This window comes from Anolis sagrei, chromosome X (assembly GCF_037176765.1).
Source record: "Anolis sagrei isolate rAnoSag1 chromosome X, rAnoSag1.mat, whole genome shotgun sequence".
Lineage (NCBI taxonomy): Eukaryota > Metazoa > Chordata > Lepidosauria > Squamata > Dactyloidae > Anolis > Anolis sagrei.
In genome coordinates this window covers 75,094,084-75,114,876 of record NC_090034.1, presented here as the reverse complement: position 1 = coordinate 75,114,876, position 20,793 = coordinate 75,094,084, and the positions used below count along the sequence as shown (strand labels likewise).

At 43.5% G+C, this 20,793-nt stretch overlaps 1 protein-coding gene across 1 annotated transcript in view; it reads left to right on the top strand.

Annotated features, from left to right (window-relative positions):
- The window catches only part of MAN1C1 (mannosidase alpha class 1C member 1), a 287,547-nt gene that overhangs the window by 194,406 nt on the left and 72,348 nt on the right, over positions 1-20,793 (top strand). Inside the window, exons 3-4 of the mRNA XM_060784442.2 lie at positions 5,692-5,807; positions 19,728-19,808. Coding sequence (XP_060640425.2) covers positions 5,692-5,807; positions 19,728-19,808 — 197 coding nt within the window. The remainder of the gene's footprint in view (positions 1-5,691; positions 5,808-19,727; positions 19,809-20,793) is intronic.

Genomic DNA, 20,793 nt, shown 5'->3' with positions numbered 1-20,793 from the left:
GTGCACATGTAACTCTTCCAGATTCTCTAAACAAGAAAAGGAGTCTGGGAGAGCAAATGTTCCAACGTGGAGAACAGTGCCCCCCTCAACATCCGTGTGCTCATCCATTCCCTTTTGGGAGTTGAAGTCCCTATTTTTCAACTTGACAAGGAATTTTTGTAGTTCAGCCTGTGATTGTGTCTGATGTTCATGATGGGAATAGAGATGAAGGGTTTTCTGGGCCTGGATCTGTTAGCAATGGAGATGAGGGTTGACCTGGGCCTGAGCTAAGCTTAGACAAGACACCCGATGTGTCTCATGAAGATTCACAAGGTCACATTCCTGAGAGAGGCCCTTAACATTCTTTCTCTGAGGGACTATCTTCTGAAGATGAATTGTCAAGTGCAGAATTTAAGATGAAGATAGAAGGCAAGGCTTTTGTAAACAGAGGCATAGTTCTCAGGCACATAGAATGTCAATTCGTTTGCAGGAAAAGACAGATAAGAAACCCTTATCTGGTTGTAAGGGCAAGAGAAATGCTTTCCTTTCAGTTCTGGGGTCAGGAAAAGCTTTATATTGATACACGAGATAGAATTGCCTCAGTCTCGTCAACTTTGGAATTTCATGACAGTCTTGTTCCCAAGTGTTCCTGTTTCATGTACAAAGCTTTTGCCAGGCTGCTGATCTTTGTATTGAATTTTCATGCTGCCTTATTGATGGATTATGTACCTTGAATCTCGTGTGTTGCCATATGCTTTGAAGTTCATGGACTATTCTTTAAGTTGGTACTATACTGGTCAAAGCCCAATCAAAGCACCCCCAACTGATGGCCATCCATCCCCTGTTTAAATGTCTCCAAGGAAGAAGCTTCCACCAGACTCTGAGGCAGAGAGTTCCAATGCTGAACAGCTCTCAGTTCTTGTGGGTTTTTTCGGGCTATATGGCCATGTTCTAGAGGCATTTCTCCTGACGTTTCACCTGCATCTATGGCAGGCATCCTCAGAGGGTTGCCTGAGGATGCCTGCCATAGATGCCCTCTGAGGATGCCTGCCATAGATGCAGGCGAAACGTCAGGAGAAATGCCTCTAGAACATGGCCATATAGCCCGAAAAAACCCACAAGAACTGAGTGATTCCGGCCATGAAAGCCTTCGACAATACACTGAACAGCTCTTCTTACAGTCAGGAAGTTCTTCCTAATATTCAGGTGGAATCTCCTTTCTTCTCATTTGAACCCATGGCTCCAAGTCCTAGTTTCCAGGGCAGCAGAAAACAAGCTTGCTGCCTCTTCCTTGTGTCATCTTTTCACATATTTATACATGGCCATCATGTATCCTCTCAACCTTCCCTTCTGACTAAACAGACTCAGTTCTTTGGTTGGTTAGGTAAGGTTTCCCCTGACATTAAATCTAGCCGAGTCCAACTCTGGGAGGTGGTGCTCATCTCCATTTCTAAGCCAAAGAGCTTGTGTTGTCCGTAGACGCCTCCAAGGTCATGTGGCTAGCGTGACTGCATGGAGCGCTGTTATCGTCCCGCCAAAGCAGTACCTATTGATCTACTCACCCTTTATTTATTTATTATTTATTTATTTACAGCATTTCTACCCCACTCTTCTCACCCCTGCAGGGGGACTTAGAGCGGCTAAAAATGGCAACGATTTGATGCCACAGTAATTACAATTATAAAAGCAAAATAAAATCATACAATACAATACATTAAAACATTAGTTATCCAATCATGAAGGCATTTCCATTATAACAACCATCTGGTCCAATTCACTGTTCAGGTATTTTATTTCTCGTGTCAGGGCAACCAGTCAATTATATTACATTTCTAACAGAACAAAGCAAACAAACAAACAAAATACAAAATTTGTGAGTTTTGTTGTTGATTAAATGTCCTTTGACCAGTAGCTGGCCACTTCTGGTGCTTCTGGTGTTGCTGCAAGAAGGTCCTTCCATTGTTCATGTGGCAGGGCTCAGGTTGCATTGCAGCAGGTGGTCTATGGTTTGCTCCTCTCCACACTCGCATGTCGTGGATTCCACTTTGTAGCCCCATTTCTTGAGGTTGGCTCTGCATCTCGTGGTGCCAGAGCACAGTCTGTTCAGCGCCTTCCAAGTTGCCCAGTTTTCTGTGTGCCCAGGGGGGAGTCTCTCATTTGGTATCAGCCATTGGTTGAGGTTCTGGGTTTGAGCCTGCCACTTTTGGACTCTCGCTTGCTGAGGTGTTCCAGCGAGTGTCTCTGTAGATCTTAAAAAACTATTTCTAGATTTAAGTCGTTGACGTGCTGGCTGATTCCCAAACAGGGGATGAGCTGGAGATGTCTCTGCCTTGGTCCTTTCACTATTGGCTGCTACTTCCCAGCGGATGTCAGGTGGTGCAATATCGGCTGAGCAGTATAATTTCTCCAGTGGTGTAGGGCGCAGGCACCCCGTGATAATGCGGCATGTCTCATTAAGAGCCACATCCACTGTTTTTTTTAGTGTGGTGAGATGTGTTCCACACTGGGCATGCGTACTCAGCAGCAGAGTAGCACAGCGCAAGGGCAGATGTCTTCATTGTGTCTGGCTGTGATCCCCAGGTTGTGCCAGTCAGCTTTCATATGAACTGTTCAGGTGCCATTATACCCATTAACCAAAAGCCTGGTTCCACAACCATGTCTTCAGTTTTCTTCTGAAAGAAAGGAGGGAGGACGCCGATCTAATTTCACTGGGGAGCGAATTCCACAGGCGGGGGGTCACCACCGAGAAGGCCCTGTCCCTCATCCCCACCAGCCATGTTTACGAAGCTGGTGGGATCGAGGGCAGCCCCCCGACAGATCTTAGACTACGAGGTGGAACGTAGAGGGAGATACGTTCGGACAAGTAAGCTGGGCCGGAGTTGTATAGGGCTTTATAGGCCAAGACCAGCACTTTGAATTGGCAGAAGCTGAAACTAACAGCTTCCCAGATTTGAAATGCCATCCTTTTGGTCAGCAAGTTCAACAGCCCAGTGGTTGAACCTGCTGCGCCACCAGGAGTTCTTTAAATCACTTCTCATAGGGGTTCATGGTCTCCAGACCTTTGATCCTTTTGGTCACCCTCTTCGTCTAGACACCTTCCAGCTTAGAGTCAATATCTCTCTTGAATTGTGATGCCCAGAACTAGACACAGTCATCTAGGTGAGGTCTGACCAAAGCAGAAGAAAATGGCACTATGACTTTCCTTGGCAGAAGCTCAGAAATAAACCTAGCAGTTGTGGAACAAGAAAGCAGATCCTCCTCTTGGTTAGTTGTCTAGTTAAAGAATAGGAAGCAAGTGGATATGTGTGTATACATGACAGAAGCCAATACCAAATTATTCAGGAGGATGAAATTCAAAGCAGACGGTGGAGTCTGCACTTCCAGTGTTAATCAGGGAAAGAGATTTTGATCTCTCGGCAAGAAATCCAACCTATTATCCATCAGCAATGGAAGTGAGAAAACCCCATGGGGCCCCATCAGGATTCAAAGAATGGGTCAGAGGAAGTTTCTTGCAGATCTCAGAGACATTTGCTTCCTTGCAAGCCTACCCCCCCCCCCCCCCCCCGGTGCTTGGTGAACTCTTGGTCTAAACTACGTTTCTGTTCTCTCATCAAGCAGTTGGTGGAATGATTATGCTGATTGCTTTGATTAATCATCATGTTCTTTCGAATCTTTGATCACAAGGAGGGACACACTGTTACTGACAAGAAGTGTACAAAATGAATGCTGTTTTGCTAAAGCGGGTTTCAAAAAAATTGGATTCGGGTTGGAATCTCAAATATATAATGTAATGGTCTTCCAGATCCCCGAGCAGGTATCCACCCGTCATCTTAAACCAAGGATGGGATTATTCTTTCTATCTCTGTTATGGGCAATATCTAAAAAAATCAGACCCTGAATTCTCACAATTCCAGGGTGCATCTACAGCAAGCATGGGCAAACTTTGGCCCTCCAGCTGTTTTGAACTCTAACTCCCACAATTTCTAACAACCGGATTTTGATGTGCTTTAGCAGCTGAAGGGGGAAAAGAAAAGGCCCAAGACTGTTAGGAATTGTGGGAGTTGGAGTCCAAAACACCTGGAGGGCCGAAGTTTGCCCATGTCTGATCTACAGTGTAGAAACAATGCAGTTTGACACCACTTTAAATGCCATGTCTCAGTGTTAAAGAATCCAAGCAGTTGTCGCTTGATGAGGCACAAGTGCTATTTGGCAGAGAAGGCTAAAAACCTAGTAAAGCTTTACTTTTTTTAATGGGTTGTTGTGAGTTTTCTAGGCTGTCTGGTCATGTTCCAGTGGCATTCTCTCCTGATGTTTCACCCACATCTATGTCAGGCATCCTCAGAGGTTGTGAGGTCTTTTGGAAACTAGGCAAGTGGGGTTTATATATCTGTGGAAGGTCCAAGTTGGGAGAAAGAACTCTTGTCTGTTTGAGGCAAACGTGAATGCTGCAGTTGATCACCTTGATTAACATTGAATATCCTTGCAGCTTCCTGCCTGCGGGAATCCTTTGTTGGGAGGTGATTAGCTGGCCCTGATTGATTCTTGTCTGGAATTCCCCTGTTTTTTGAGTGTTGCTCTTTATTTACTATCCTGGTTTTAGATTTTCTTTTAAATACTGGTAGCTGGATTTGGTTCATTTTCATGGGTTCCTCCTTTCTATTGAAATTGTCCACATGCTTGTGGATTTCAATGGCTTCTCTGTGTAGTCTGACATGGTGGTTGTTGGTGTGGTCCAGCATTTCTGTGTTCTCAAATAATATGCTGTGTCCAGGCTGGTTCATCAGGTGCTCTGCTATGGCTGACTTCTCTGGTTGAAGTAGTCTGCAGTGCCTTTCATGTTCCTTGATTCATGTTTGGGCAATGCTGCATTTGGTGGTCCCTATGTAGACTACGTAGACCAGGCATGGGCAAACTTTCTAACTTGGGGGCCGCATGCTAGTACTCCCTGCTAGGAGGATGAGCTTCCTTGTGACAGAAGGGAGGAAGGAAGAAGGAAGCAAAAGATAGATGGAAGGAAGTACGAAAGGGAGAAAAGGAAGGATGGAAGGAAAAAGAGGGAGAGAGGGAAGGAGAGAGGGAAGTGGGAAGGAAGACTAAAGGAAAGTAAGGAAGAATGAAAGAGTGGAAGGGAAGGATAGAAGGAAGGAAGGGCAGGAGGCAAGAAAAAGAGAAAGAAGAAAGAAAGGAAGAAAGGAAGGGAAGGGTAAAGGAAAGAGACAAGGGGAAAAAGGGAAGGAAGGAGAGAGGAAGAAGAGGTGAGGAAGGAATGAGAGAAGGAAGGAAAGACAAAAGGGAGGGAAGGATGAAAGGGTGGAAGGGAAGGAAGGAGGGAGGAAGGGAAGGAGGAGGTAAAGAGAGAAGGAAGGAAGGATAAGATGGTGAGAGAGCTATAAATGCCAGCAACTACAACTCCCAAATGACAAAATCAATGTTTTTTGAGTGAAGGACATAGATTGGGTTGTTAGGTGTCTTGTGTCCAAATTTGGTGTCAATTCGTCCAGTGGTTTTTGAGTTCTGTTAATCCCACAAACGAACATTACATTTTTATTGATATAGATATCAATATAATCTACATATTATTGCTATTGTGCCTGTACCTGTACCAAAACAATCACTGTTAATACTCGTACCTTTTGCAAACACAGGAGAGAAGCCACAAAGGGAAACGGGAGACAGTTCTATCCAACCCTTTTCTGTTTTGTCCTGACACAGGAGGCCTCCGGGGAGCCACGGTGGTGGATGCTTTGGATACTCTGTACATCATGGAGCTACAGGACGAATTCCAAGAAGCCAAAGACTGGGTGGAGAACAGCTTCGACTTGAACGTGGTGAGTCAGTCTTTGACTATGTCTCTCTGTGCTGCTGAAAGCCCTTGTTTGTTTTGAACCCTGACTTTTTTTATTCTAAGTTCTTCACCTCTGGTTTGGCATGCCACAAACACACATCCATGGACTCTGAAAATGATAAAATGCATCATTGCATCAGGAGGGAAAGAGTAAAACAAAATTTCAAACTATGGCATGTCTATCATTCCAAAACTTATGCTTATTATTTTCAACTCCTCTTCCTTTATTGCAGAAAGCAACACTGTTTCCTTGTACTTTTGTTGTTTGACTCCTTGTGTGTCACTTCTTCCCATCTCTAACTTCTTTTTCTTGTTAACAGGCTTCGCAGTTTCTAAAACAAAAGAAAAAAACAAGCCCTTAAACACTGGATGATATTACACTCTTACTTTGCAGTATCATGCTATATATGTTGCTGTTCTTATTGTATTTAGCCTCACAGTGAACTGTATAAGATAAGGTTGCTAATTACATTATTATTATTATTATTATTATTATTATTATTATTATTATTAATTTATAAAAGGAAGAGTTGATGTTAAGATGGAACTGGCCTTGTAGGATAAGGTTGCTAATTACAATATTACTTATTATTATCATTATTATTATTACCACTTTAGGAGCCTCTGGTGGCACAGTGGGTTAAACCCTTGTGCCGGCAGGGCTGAAGACCGACAGGTCAGAGGTTTGAATCCAGGGAGCGTGGGTTGAGCTCCCTCTGTCAGCTCTAGCTCTCCATGAGGGGACTTGAGGGGAGCCTCCCACAAGGATGGTAAAATATCAAAACATCCGGGTGTCCTCTGGGCAACGTCCTTGCAGACGGCCAATTCTCTCACAGTAGAAGCGACTTGCAGTTTCTCAAGTCGCTCCTGACACACACAAAAATTACCAATTTATAAATGGAAAAGTTGATATTAGGATGGAAGTGGCCTTGTAGGATAAGGTTGCTAATTACATTATTATTATTATTATTATTATTATTATTATTATTACCAATTTACAAATGGAAAAGTTGATGTTAAGATGGAAGTGGCCTTATAAGATAAGGTTGCTAATTACATTATTATTATTATTATTATTATTATTATTACCAATTTACAAATGGAAAAGTTGATGTTAAGATGGAAGTGGCCTTGTAAGATAAGGTTGCTAATTACATTATTATTATTATTATTATTATTATTATTATTATTATTATTACAAATTTACAAATGGAAGAGTTGATGTTAAGATGGAAGTGGGTCGTTTTGTCCAAGGCCATGAATGCACACCAAGGAAGGCTGTTGTGAATGTGGCCATTACAATCAGAAGAACTTATAGAATCATAGAATCAAAGAGTTGGAAGAGACCTCATGGGCCATCCAGTCCAACCCCCTGCCAAGAAGCAGGAATATTGCATTCAAATCACCCCTGACAGATGGCCATCCAGCCTCTGTTTAAAAGCTTCCAAAGAAGGAGCCTCCACCACACTCCGGGGCAGAGAGTTCCACTGCTGAACGGCTCTCACAGTCAGGAAGGTCTTCCTCATGTTCAGATGGAATCTCCTCTCTTGTAGTTTGAAGCCATTGTTCCGCGTCCTAGTCTCCAAGGAAGCAGAAAACAAGCTTGCTCCCTCCTCTTCAGGCTAAACATGCCCAGCTCCTTAAGCCGCTCCTCATAGGGCTTGTTCTCCAGACCCTTGATCATTTTAGTCGCCCTCCTCTGGACACATTCCAGCTTGTCAATATCTCTCTTGAATTGTGGTGCCCAGAATTGGACACAATGTAATTCCAGGTGTGGTCTAACCAGAATAGAGGGGTAGCATTACTTCCCTAGATCTAGACACTATGCTCCTATTAACTTGTGATATAAACCACTGTATTAAGCAGAACATTATGACAGAATCCAAAACAAGCATAAAAGAGTTCTTTTGCATGGAGCATAGATACTATGGTAGAAGCTGGGTTGCACCATTGACATTTGGAAGCCACTTTGGCTCCCTTTGTGAGAGGAAAAGCGGGATAGAAATAAAGATTTATTATATTATTATTTATTTGAATGGCATTCCAGTAGATAACAAGACTTGAGATCCTAGCTTTCCTGTGAGAACCTAAGAGATCTACATGTCCCTCACTCTTTAGCTTTGTGAGTCAGCAGAGACGGGGTTTTACTATAGCACCTGCTTCTCTATTCTTCGACATTCTAGAGCAGGAGTCCTCAAACGTTTTAAACAGAGGGCCAGGTCACAGTACCTCAAACTGTTGGAGGGCCGGATTATAATTTGGAAAAAACATGAATGAATTCCTATGCACATTGCAAATATTTTATTTGTAGTGCAAAAAAAAACACTTAAAAACAATACAATAATTAAAATGAAGAATTTTTTTAACAAATATACTTACTAGCCGTCCCCTGCCACGTGTTGCTGTGACACACATGGGGGTTCTGTGTGGGAGGTTTGGCCCAATTCTATCGTTGGTGGGATTCAAAATGCTCTGTGATTGTAGGTGAACTATAAATCCCAGCAACTACAACTCCCAAATGTCAAAGATTCTATTTTCCCCAAACTCCACCAGTGTTCACATCTGGGCATATTGAGTATTCGTGTAGAGTTTGGTCCAGATCCATCATTGTTTGAGTCCACAGTGATCTGTGGATGTAAGTGAACTACAACTCCAAAACCAAAGGACACTGCCCACCAAACCCTTCCAGTATTTTCTGTTGGTCATGGGAGAACTGTGTGCCAACTTTGGTCCAATTCTATTGTCGGTGGGGTTCAGAATGCTCTTTTATTGCAGGTGAACTATAAATCCCAGCAACTACAACTCCCAAATGACAAAATCAATTTTTTTGAGTGAAGGACATACATTGGGTTGTTAGGTGTCTTGTGTCCAAATTTGGTGTCAATTCGTCCAGTGGTTTTTGAGTTCTGTTAATCCCACAAACAAACATTACATTTTTATTTATATAGATGAGTATTTCAATGGGAAGTGTGGGCCTGCTTTTGGCTGATGAGATAGGATTGTTGTTGTTGTTGTTGTGTGCTTTCAAGTCATTTCAGACTTAGGTTGACCCTGAGGGAGGGCCATATCCATCCCCTGAGCCTTAGTTTGAGGACCCCTGTTCTAGAGAAAAGAGGAAATGTATGTCTTCATAATAGAGAGTTCTTTGTCTAACTTTCTTAGGCTTTCTGAACTGATGCCTACTTTCACCCACTTCCCTGAGAACATTTTATGCACACGCTTCTGAGGTGTGATGTTCTTCCAAGGACATTTCTTGTGTGACTTTAGGAAGATCCACTAGGAAATAATAATGTGCAGGTTGAGTATCCCTTATCTGAATCGCTTGGGGCCAAAGGTGTTCCAGATCTCAAATTTTATATGTTCACAATGAGATAACTAGGAGATGGATCCATGTCAAAATATATATGGTTCATGTACCACTTTGATGGCTGAAAGCGAGGAGGAGCTGAGGAGCCTTCTAATCAAGGTGAAAGAAGAAAGTGCAAAAGCTGGGTTGCAGTTAAACATCAAGAAAACGAAGATAATGGCAACCAGACTGATTGATAACTGGCAAATAGAGGGAGAAAACGTGGAGACAGAGACAAGACTGTGCAAAGATGACTGCAGGCGCAGACTACAGCCAGTAAATCAGAAGATGCTTCCTTCTTGGGAGGAGAGCAAGGACCAATCTTAGTGAAATAGTGAAGAGTAGAGACATCACACTGGCAACAAAGATCCACATAGTTAAACCAATGGTATTCCCCGTCGTAACCTATGGATGCGAGAGCTGGACCATAAGGAAGGCTGAGCGAAGGAAGGGAGACGCTTTCAAACTGTGTTGTGGGAGGAAAATTCTGAGTGTTCCTTGTACCGCAAGAAGATCCAAACTGTCCATACTTGAGGAAATAAAGCTCGATTGCTCACTGGAGGGAAGGATATTAGAGACAAAGATGAAGTACTTTGGCCACATAATGAGAAGACAGGAAAGACAATTATGCTGGGGAAAATGGAAGGAAAAAGGAAGAGGGGCTGACCAAGGGCAAGGTGGATGGATGTTATCCTTGAAAGGACTGGCTTGACCTTGAAGGAGCTCAGGGTGGCCACGGCCCACAGGGAGCTCTGGCGTAGGCTGGTCCAGGAGGTCACAAGGTGTCGGAAGCGACTGAATGAATAAACAACAAAAAGCACCCTAAGCACATATTCGGAATATAATTTCATCCCCAGTATTTTGTGCATGAAGCAAAGTGTGTATACATTGAACCATCAGACAGCAAAGGTGTTGCTATCTCACCCACCCATGTGGACAGTCTTTTTTCTTTTTCTTTTTCTTCCATGTCAAATCTCTGCTGCCTCTATGAAACACAAGTGTATTTTATTTTGAACCAGTGGTTTTGACTTGTTTTGACAGTCTTCAAATCTGCTATATAGTCTAGTAATCCTAATGTAGCCCATTTCAAGACTGGTATTTGCTGGTATTGAAACTGCTGGGATCTGAGCCTAACTCATTACACACTGGATTACAGTGGCTCTGCAGTGCTGAGTGCCCATACATTTCACACTTACATGTTTCAGATAATCACAGTTTGAAATTCAAGATTACTGTAGCTATGAATGATCCAGTACTGTTTTGTAGTAGAAGATAAACGTGCTGGCTACTTTCAGCTAGGATTGCTTGGATTTTCCAGGGCTGTGAAGACCAACAAGCAAGGCTAGCTCCTTCACAGACAGTATATCTCCAAATAAATTTTTTTTAAAAAAATAAAACTTTATTTATACCTCACTACCATCTCCCTAAGGGGACTCGGGGTGGCTTACATGAGGCCAAGCCCAACAGTACAGCAACTATACAACATAAAATACAAACGGTAAAATATAATGAAAATAAAATAAATACCAAAACAGTATAAATGAACACACCAAACAATATAAAATCACAGTAATTGGGCAGGATGAATTGCAAGGATTAAAAGTTTAAAACACTGGTTAAGCAGGCCATGTAGTGTATCAAGACGGAGGATCCGAGAGATGAAAGTAAGGTTTAATTGCACTAGAAGATATAGTAAAGTGCTTCCGGGGACATTTTATGCAGGATTTGGTCAAGATCAGGGATTATTGTTCATTCATTGAAGGTACACTGGAATAGCCAAGTTTTCAGACTCTTCATAAAGACTGTCAGGATGTGGGCTTGCCTAATTTCTCTGGAGAGCGGGTTCTAGAGCCAAGGGGCCACCACGGAGAAGGCCCTCTCCCTCGTCCCCCACAAGTAGCACTTGTGATGGGGGCAGGAGCGAGAGAAGGGCCTCTCCGGAAATTCGAAGGGATGGTGTAAAAGGAGATGTGGTCACGAAGGTAGCCGGGTCCCAAACCATTCACGGCTTTGTAGGTAAGAACCTGCCCCTTGAATTGGGACCAGAAAACAATCGGCAGCCAATGGAGCTCCTTAAACAGGGGGGGTAAACTGCTCCCTGTAATTCGCACCATTTTATGCAGAGTTTGGTCAAGTTTTCAGACTCCTCCTAAAGACTGCCAGGATGGGGGCTTGCCTAATTTCTCTGGGGAGTGAGTTCTAGAGATGAGGGACCACCACGGAGAAGGCCCTCTCCCTTGCCCCCACAAGTAGCACTTGCGATGGGGGCGGGAGCGAGAGAAGGGGAGATGCGGTCACAAAGGTAGCCGGGTCCCAAATCATTCATGGCTTTGTAGGTAAGAACTTGCCCCTTAAATTGGGACCGGAAAATAAACGGCAGCCAATGGAGCTCCTTAAACAGGGGGGTAGACTGCTCCCTGTAATTCGCACCAGTTAGTAATCTGGTTGCTGCTGCCTGCTGCCAGTTGCTTGTGAATTCCAGTTAGAGAAGATTGTTGCTTTTGGTTTAAATCTAATTGCTAATCCCAACTAGAGTTAGATGCGCTGATTTAATAGGAGCTATCAGCCAGCTTGGTTCTATGAGCACTAGTCCAAAAAAACAACATTTCCAAGCTCTGGATGGCATCTTTGTTTAAGAAGCACAGTTGATTCAAAATGGTGTATATACCCAGACAATAGAGGAGTAGCATGACTTCCCTGGATCTAGACACTAGACTCCTATTTGTGCAGGGCAAAATCCCATTGACTTTATGAGCTCCCGGACCACATTCCTGGCTCATGTTCCCCTTCCTCCCCATGAGGACTCCAAGATCATTTTCACACTCACTGCTGTCAAGTCAGGCATCACCCCCCATTCTGTCTCTTTACATTTCCTTTTTTCTGCCTAAGTGGAGTCTCTTTCATTTGTCCCGGTTGAACTTCATTTTATTAGTTTTGGCCCATCATCTCTCTAAGCTGTGAAGATCATTTTGAATTCTGCTCCTGTCTTCTGGAGTATTGGCTCTCCTTCCCAATTTGGTCCCATCTGCAACCTTGATTATCATGCCTTCTAACCCTTCATCTAAGTCATTTATAAAGATTCTGAACAGGGCCGGCCCAGGACAGAACCCTGTTGATGGTACTCCATTCGTCACTTCTTTCCAGGATGAAGAGGAAGGATTGGTGAGAATCACCCTCTGGGTTTGTTCACTTAACCAATTACAGATCCACCTAATGGTAGTTTTACCTAGTACACATTGGACTAGTTTCCTTGCCAGAAGGTCATGGGAGACCTTGTTGAAGGAAGGCCTTCCTGAAATCCAGATAGGCTCCATCCATGGCATTCCCCACATCTACCCAGCTTGTAACTCTATAAAAAAAAAAGAGAGAGAGAGAGATCAGATTAGTCTGGCATGACTTGGTCTTGATAAATCCGTGTTGACTATTAGTGATGACCACATTCGTTTAAGTGTTTGCAGACCACTTCCATAACGATCTTTTCCAGAATCTTGCCTGGTATTGACATGAGGCTGACAGGACGGGAATTGTTTGGGTCGTCCTTCTTTCCCTTCTTGAAGATAGATTTGCCCTCCTTCCATCTGCTTGGACTTGTCCCGTTCTCCAAGAACTCTCCAAGATGATTGCCAGTAGTTCCGAAATGACTTCTGCTAGTTCTTTCAATGCTCTTGGATGTAATTGATCTGACCTTGGGTAATTTAATTCATTTAGAGTGGCCAGATATTCCTGTACTATTTGTCTCCCAGTTTGGGGTTGGATTTCCCCAAATCCTTCTTCCACTCCATGTTGCTGAGGTTGAAGACGGCTTTTTTTTTTTTTGTAAGAAGATTGAGGCAAAGAAGGTGTTAAGTAGTTCTGCCTTTTCCCTATCCCCTGTCAGCATTTCCCCATCTTCTCGCAGAGGGCTTGTTGCCTCCTTGTCCTTCCTTTTTCTATTGTGATTGCAGAACTGCATCAGTTACTGTTTCTGTTGCAAAGTGTTTCTGTTGCAAAGAGAGCTCTCAGTGTTGCTTTCTCTCCATAGTGAAACATCATTTTGAAAGAGACGGCCATCATGATTTTGCAAAGAATCACAGAATCAAAGAGTTGGAAGAGACCTCATGGGCCATCCAGTCCAACCCCCTGCCAAGAAGCAGGAAAATTGCATTCAAAGCACCCCCTACAGATGACCATCAAACCTCTGTTTGAAAGCTTCCAAAGAAGGAGCCTCTACCACACTCCGGGGCAGAGAGTTCCACTGCTGAACTGCTTTCACAGTTAGGAAGTTCTTCCTAATGTTCAGGTGGAATCTCTTTTCCTGTAGTTTGACACCATTGTTCCGCATCCTAGTCTCCAGGGCAGCAGAAGACAAGCTTGCTCCCTCTTCCGTATGACTTCATCTCAGGTTTTATACATGGCTATCTTGTCTCCTCTCAGCCTTCTCTTCTTCAGGCTAAACAGGCTCCGCTCTTGAAGCCATTCCTCATAGGACTTGTTCTTCAGTCCCTTGATCTTTTTAGTCACCCTCCTCTGGACACATTCCAACTTGTCGATGTCCCTCTTCAATTGTGGTACCCAGAATTGGACACAATGTGATTCCAGGTGTGGTCTAACCAAGGCAGAATAGAGGGGTAGCATGACTTCCCTGGATCTAGACACTATATTCCTATTGATGCAGGCCAAAATCCCATTGGCTTTTTTTGCTGCTGCATCACATTGTTGGCTCATGTTTAACTTGTTGTCCACGAGGACCCCGAGATCTTTTTCACACATACTGCTCTCAAGCCATGCGTCCCCCATTCTGTATCTTTGCATTTCATTTTTTTTCTGCCTAAGTGGAATATCTTGGATTTGTCACTGTTGAACTTTCTAATCTGTTAAGATCATTTTGAATTCTTCTCCTGTCTTCTGGAGTATTGGCTATTCCTCCCAATTTGGTGAGACAATCACATCTAATAATTTCAGTTGAGTGCCTTCTGTTTGATAAGGGATCGATGGTCTCAGAGGCAAAATAGACACAGATATCATTTATCTGTATTTTAGGAAAGCTCTTCCTCCTGCCCTTCCCATCCCTGCAGATCAAGCTGCAAATGCAAGAATGAACCTTGTGGATAGCCCTATCGCAAGATGTAATGCAGGAGACACCAGATATGCATTAGAAATTTTTTTATCTTAATGCGCAGTCGATGGTTATTGAACGGAGCAACCAGCATGGAGGCGTAATGTTTGGGAAATAAAAGATGCCAAGGCATTGCTTCCAGAGGCTGGCAGTGTGTCTTGTTCTGTTCTGTTTTGTGTTTTGAGCAGAGATGAACTCATTTAAAAACACTGTTTACCAAAAAGCATTGGCTTCAGATATTTAAGACCTGAGCTCGAAATTGAGTCCATCATAACTGGGGTGGGTCATTCTTTTATTCCTTGTTCCTCTATGGAAAAGGAATATGCCTCCCCCTTTTCTGGGTTGGTGGCTACTGAGTTGTATCTAAGTCCAGCCAAACCAAATTTTCACTCCCCTTGCCCTTTGTGTGTTCGTCTAATGACGCCTCTGGCTACGCACAGCCAAGAACTGGTGGCTAATAGGTCTATGGGACAGGTGGGCTTCAACCCGACAATTGGATTAAAACAGCACTGTGTTACTGGGCATGAAATATTCTGTTATTTATATATGCTGCTTTTTTATTTCCTTTCTTTAGACAGGTAAGAGAATGGGAAATGCAACTTCCCACACAGAACCCCCCTGACCAACAGAAAATACTGTGTTTTCTGATTGACTTTGGTGACCCCCCCCCGACCCCCCCCAGGGGTCCCAACCCTCAGTTTGGGAAACACTCCGTATATGAACCCACACAATCTCTCCGATCACCTGTAGAGGCACTTCTCACGATCCCACCTGCACCGCAAGCGCGATTGGTGGGGACGAGGGACAGGGCCTTCTCCGTGGTGGCCCCCCGACCCTGGAACTCTCTCCCCAAGGACATCAGACATTGGCAGTCTTTAGGAAAAGCTTGAAGACGTGGTTGTTCCAGTGTGCCTTCCCAGAATAGGAAACTCCTAGCATCATGTCCCAAATGCACTTTACTAGAGATTTAAGATTGTCTGCACATCGTACCTATCTCCAAAAACCTATCCACCTCACCTGTCATGCTCAGTATTTTTAAATTTTTAATCATTACATTTGGCCCTGCCTTAGTTTTAAATGCGTCGTGGTGTTATTGTTTAATGTTTATTGCTATTGTTTTAATGTTTATTGCTTGTTTTATGAGTTTATTTATTGTTTGTATTTTGCTATGCTGTTGTTTTATTGATGTGTTGGGCCTCGGCCTCTTGTAAGCCGCACCGAGTCCTTCAGGAGATGTTAGCGGGGTATAAATAAAGGATTATTATTATTATTATTATTATTATTATTATTAACACTGGTGTAGGGTGCTGTTGGAGGGGACTATCCTGATTGTTGTGGGGAGGGGGCTTTTGAAAGTAGGACAATGGGCCACACAATCCCCCATTCCTACTGAATGTCATACAAGGAAAGGAACTTGATTCTTCCTTCAGACGCGGGTACATTGCTTGCTTGCACTGTTTTTCCTTTTGCTAATAGTGGTTCCTGCTTATCCTTGAGAAAGCTGTTTTCTCCTGAAGGATATGTGTGTGCATGCGTGCTCTCATAAAATGCTGATATTTATTCAGAAAGCAAAACGGAGTTGGCATGCAGGATCAGGCTTCAGGAGCACATTTTTGAAAGGGACAATTTGACTGCAATTGCTTTGACATTTCACTGATCCAAAGCTGGATTATTATAGACCATAACTAGCTCCTGGTAAAGGGCTATCGGAGAGATTCAGCCTATCAAGGGGGAAAAGGGAAAGTGGCACAAACGCTCACTCCTGCCTCTTGCTCTTCCTGAACACATTTACTTGGAAACATGCCTTTGATTTCAGTGGAATTGTCTTCTCAGTGCAGATTAGTGAGATGAATCATTTTTATGGCTATCCTCGATCATAGGTTGGAAATGTTACTTTTCCAAATAGTCATAGCCATATATATAACTTTAGGACACAGACACACACACACTTACTTAGGTGATCCCTCATTGTCTGACTATGATAACCTTCCAAGTGTACTGTCTTGGCGGTGGATTTGTAGGTGACTGTGGATCCCTATTCTTGACCCGCACTGAGGGCATTGGTTTCCAGGTGGAAGTCGGTTCCGGTCAGGGTTGGCTTGATACACCTTCCTCTTGGCACGTTTCTTCCTTTCACCCTCTATGCATGTGTCTTCAAATTCCGTAGCACTGCTGGTCACAGCTGACCTCCATTCTGAACACTCAAGGGCCAGGGCTTCCCAGTTCCCAGTGTCTATGCCAGAGTTTTCAAGGTTAGCATTAAGCCCATCTTTGAGTCTCTTTTCCTGTCCACCAACATTCCGTTTTCTGTTCTTGAGTTCGGAGTAGAGTAACTGCTTTGGGAGACAGTGATCAGGCATTCAAACAATGTGGCACACAGTCCAGAGGAGATGATGGTGTAGGTGCATCACTTCAATGCTGGTGGTTTTTGCTGCTTCCAGCATGCTGACATTTGTCCACCTGTCGTCCCAAGAGATTTGCAGGATTTTTTGGAGGCAACACTGATGGAATCATTGCAGGAGTTGAGTGTCATGTCTGTAGACAGTCCACATTTCGCAGGCATATAACAGGGTTGGGAGGACAATGGCTGTATATACAAGCACCTTACTCTCCCTACGGATGTCCTGGTTTTCAAACACTCTGCTTCATTCGAAATAATGCTGCACTCACAGAGCTCAGGTGGTGTTGTATTTCATTGTCAATGTTGACTTTTGTAGAGAGGTGGCTGCCAAGGTAGTCAAAATGGTCAACATTTTTTTTTGTTGTGCCAAAAAAATTATTAAGCAAACAATTCATCAAGTCAATGAGAGGCTGTAGATTGTAGACTGATGCCTCAGGACGCAATGGCATGCCTCATAAAAACAGTCTGACCTTTAAATAAAGCAGAAGACCAAAGCAAGTGTTTGTGCAGAAATGAAAGGAAGCAAGAACAAATTTGTTCACCTATTTTAAGATAAGCCATACAAGTTGAAAAATGGAGTACTCAAAAAAAGAATTAAATATACATGCATGGGTAACACTGGTAGAAGTGGCAGAAGCCATTTTCAAAAATGAAACACCATTGAGACCACTGTGACAAGCCTTAAGACCAAAGTTGGGGGAGCAAGTCATCCTGAAGGAAGTTTTGAGGAGGCCCTCAGTTCTGCTGCCCAGGCCAGCGCCCAGAGTTTGGTTGTCAGCACTCGGCTCCCAGAGACAGAAGAGGAGCTCCAATACAAGGCTGAAGGGGTGCCCCTGGTTCTTTGTCTCATGGTCTAGGTTCCATTCGCTCACAAAACCCATTTATTTTCTCCACAAGATTAAGATGTAGGCATTTTGTCATATGGAGAATGAACGTGCCAGTTCCTAGAGATCTGTTATGATTAATGCGAGCAGGAAAATTGGAGAAATGACTGCTAATTGTCTCTTTCTCCAGTTGACCCTAGAGCAGTGGTTCTCAACCTGGGGTCCCCAGATGTTTTTGGCCTACAACTCCCAGAAATTCCAGCCAGTTTAACCACTGTTAGGATTTCTGGGAGTTGAAGGCCATAAACATCTGGGGACCCCCAGGTTGAGAACCACTACCCTAGAGTAAGTGTGTGTGACAGGGGAGCATATGCCTACGTTTGTGACTTCATGGAGAAATTAGATGGCTCTTCTATATCTAAACAAGATCAATCTTGTTTTCATAAATGCTTTTTCACATTCAACTTCTTACAAGAAATGGTCAACATTTTCTAATGTTACACCATTAAGCAGTATTTCTGGCATTGTGGAGGGATTGGCTGGTGACTGCCAGAAGAGCGCTTTGATTATCTCGAGGTTCAATGAGAGGCCGAGCTTCTCATATGCTTCTGCAAAAGTGTTTAGAGTGGCTTGTAGGTCTTCTTCTGAATGCATACCAACTACATTATCATCGGCATATTGGAGTTCTATAACAGATGTTGTTGTGACCTTGGTTTTCAGTCTGCTGAGGTTAAATAGCTTGCCATCTTTCCAATAGATGATTTCCCCTCCGGTGGGAAGCTTCCCATCAAGAAGATGACGTATCATAGCAATGAAGATGGAAAATGATGTTGGGGCAGTGACACATCCCTGTTTGACACCTGATTCCATCTTAAATGGGTCACTTTGGGAGCCATTGCTGTCTAAGACTGTTGCCATCATGTCATCGTGGAGGAGCCGCATGTACACACATAGAGATATTTATACATGCATATACACACATTTCATAGAATTTAGGAAAGGCCTTTGCTAGTTAAAAGTTCTATAAAATTAATAATATAATGAGCTCCCGGTGGCGCATTGGGTTAAACCCCTGTGCCGGGAGGACTGAAGACCGACAGGTCACAGGGTTGAATCCGGGGAGAGGCGGATGAGCTCCCTCCATCAGCTTCAGCTCCTCATGCGGGGACATGAGAGAAGCCTCCCACAAGGATGATAAAAACATCAAATCATCCAGGCATCCCCTGGGCAACATCCTTGCAGACAGCCAATTCTCTCACACCAGAAGCGACTTGCAGTTTCTCAAGTCACTCCTGACACGACAATAAATAAATAATATAATATAATATAATATAATATAATATAATAATTAATCATACCACTGTGAATAAGGGGGAGAGTTCAAACACGGGCCTGTCACTTTTGGCACAGAGGGATTTATGGATATGTGTTTTGTCCCATTCTACATATAGTGACTTAGAAACAAAGTCAAATAATCTAAATTCCTAACAGCAGGTCTCTCCCCATCTACCTGCCTGGCTCTAGCCAGGTGAGAGATGGATTGTGTGGGTGTGAATGTGACCAGGAACTAAAATACACCGCTGCCATTTTTATGTCTGAAACATGGTCCGTGCGACCAGAATTCAATTGCAACACCAGACCCAGCAAATCGATGAAAACCAAAAAATAAATTAAATGTTCACTTAACAGGTTCTCAGTGATGGAGTGTATCTACTCTAGTCGGGATTAGCAATTGGATTTAAGCTTGTAGGTAAGCATGCCCATAGCTCATCAGTATCTAATAAGCTGTATGTTAGGACCACATGTTCAAGTCCTGAGAGTCTAAAGCAGGCATGGGCGAACTTCAGCCCTCCGGGTGTTTTGGACTTCAACTCCCACAATTCCTAACAGCCGGTAGGCTGTTAGGAATTGTGGGAGTTGAAGTCCAAAACACCCGGATGGCCAAAGTTCTCCCATGCCTGCTCTAAACAATATGCTCCTACTTGGAGCCCGACAGAAACATTGGAGTACAGCTTCCACACAATTGAACCAATATGATTTATGATCAGACATTATGGCAAGTCTAACCCAAGCTGTCTGGAAGATGTTATGCATTCTACGAATTCTGGTGGACTAACACATTTTTAAAAGTGTTAACAATGCCTTTTGGTACCACTTTCCATTTGAATGCCCTTGTCATGCTGTGTACATTCTGTTTTCCCTCTAACTGAAAACCCTTCCTGCATTTTTCTCCACAGAATGGCGAAGCATCCTTGTTTGAAGTGAACATCCGCTATGTTGGAGGGCTTCTGGCTGCTTATTACCTAACGGGTGAAGAGGTTTGTTCTGTCATGTTTACATATTTCACACGTATGGAATATATTTGTGTATGAGAAACGCTGCACTCCTACATGTAAGCTGCTTTGAGTCTCCTTCAGGAGAGATAAAATGGGGTATAAATAAATAAACAACAACTGTGCTGTCACGCGCTGGGCCTGTGACAATGTCTGTTTACAGGACGTGCTTTCTGTATGCCCAACGGGACGCTGGAGTGCCTCAGCTAAAGGGCCCCATAGGTTTCCCAACACAAAGTTCTGTAGAGGCTCAAAATAGGTTCAACAAAGTTCTTTATTAAGGGTTAAATCTTCGAACAAATGAATTAAATGCTTTATAATCTTGAAAAACTAGTAGCTTTCTCAATCTGCCAACTAGGGACAGGCAACTGCTTGATAAAACTGTTCCTTTCCTCTTTAGGGAAACTTTCCGACCTCTCTTTGGGCAATCTTTGTTAACCCTGCTGGTGTGAGGCCCCAACTCCCAGTTCCAAGCTGCGTTATGGGTAGCCCGAGTGGTCCCTTACCAGGCAATGGTTGCTGCAGACCTGCCAAGCTGGCGTCCTTTTAGTTTCTCCACGAAGGCTGTAGAACTGTAATTTTACTGTCCAGGAAAGCTGTAGAGGTTTTCCTTTTTCCCCAGCAAAAGCTGGCTGTAAATCTATATCTTTAACCTCAGCAAAGCTAGCTGTAGATCTATTCCTTTGACCCCGGCAGAGCTGTAAGAAGCGAAGCTTTTTACAGGTGGGGTAGAGAGAAGCCCACACGTCCTACTGTAAGGCTTCAAACTGTGAGACTGAACTGAAAGTCCCCTTTTCCCTCCAAAACCTGAGGAAAGAGGGGGGGGGATCTAAAGGCTCCAATGATGATTAATAGGTTGTTGGCCCTAAAATTGCAACCTGGGGAAAGCTACTCAATCGCAAAATGCAAGACCCAAATGGATTCATGCAAACTAACAGTGCAAGAAAAAGAATAAAATCTCCTGGCAGAA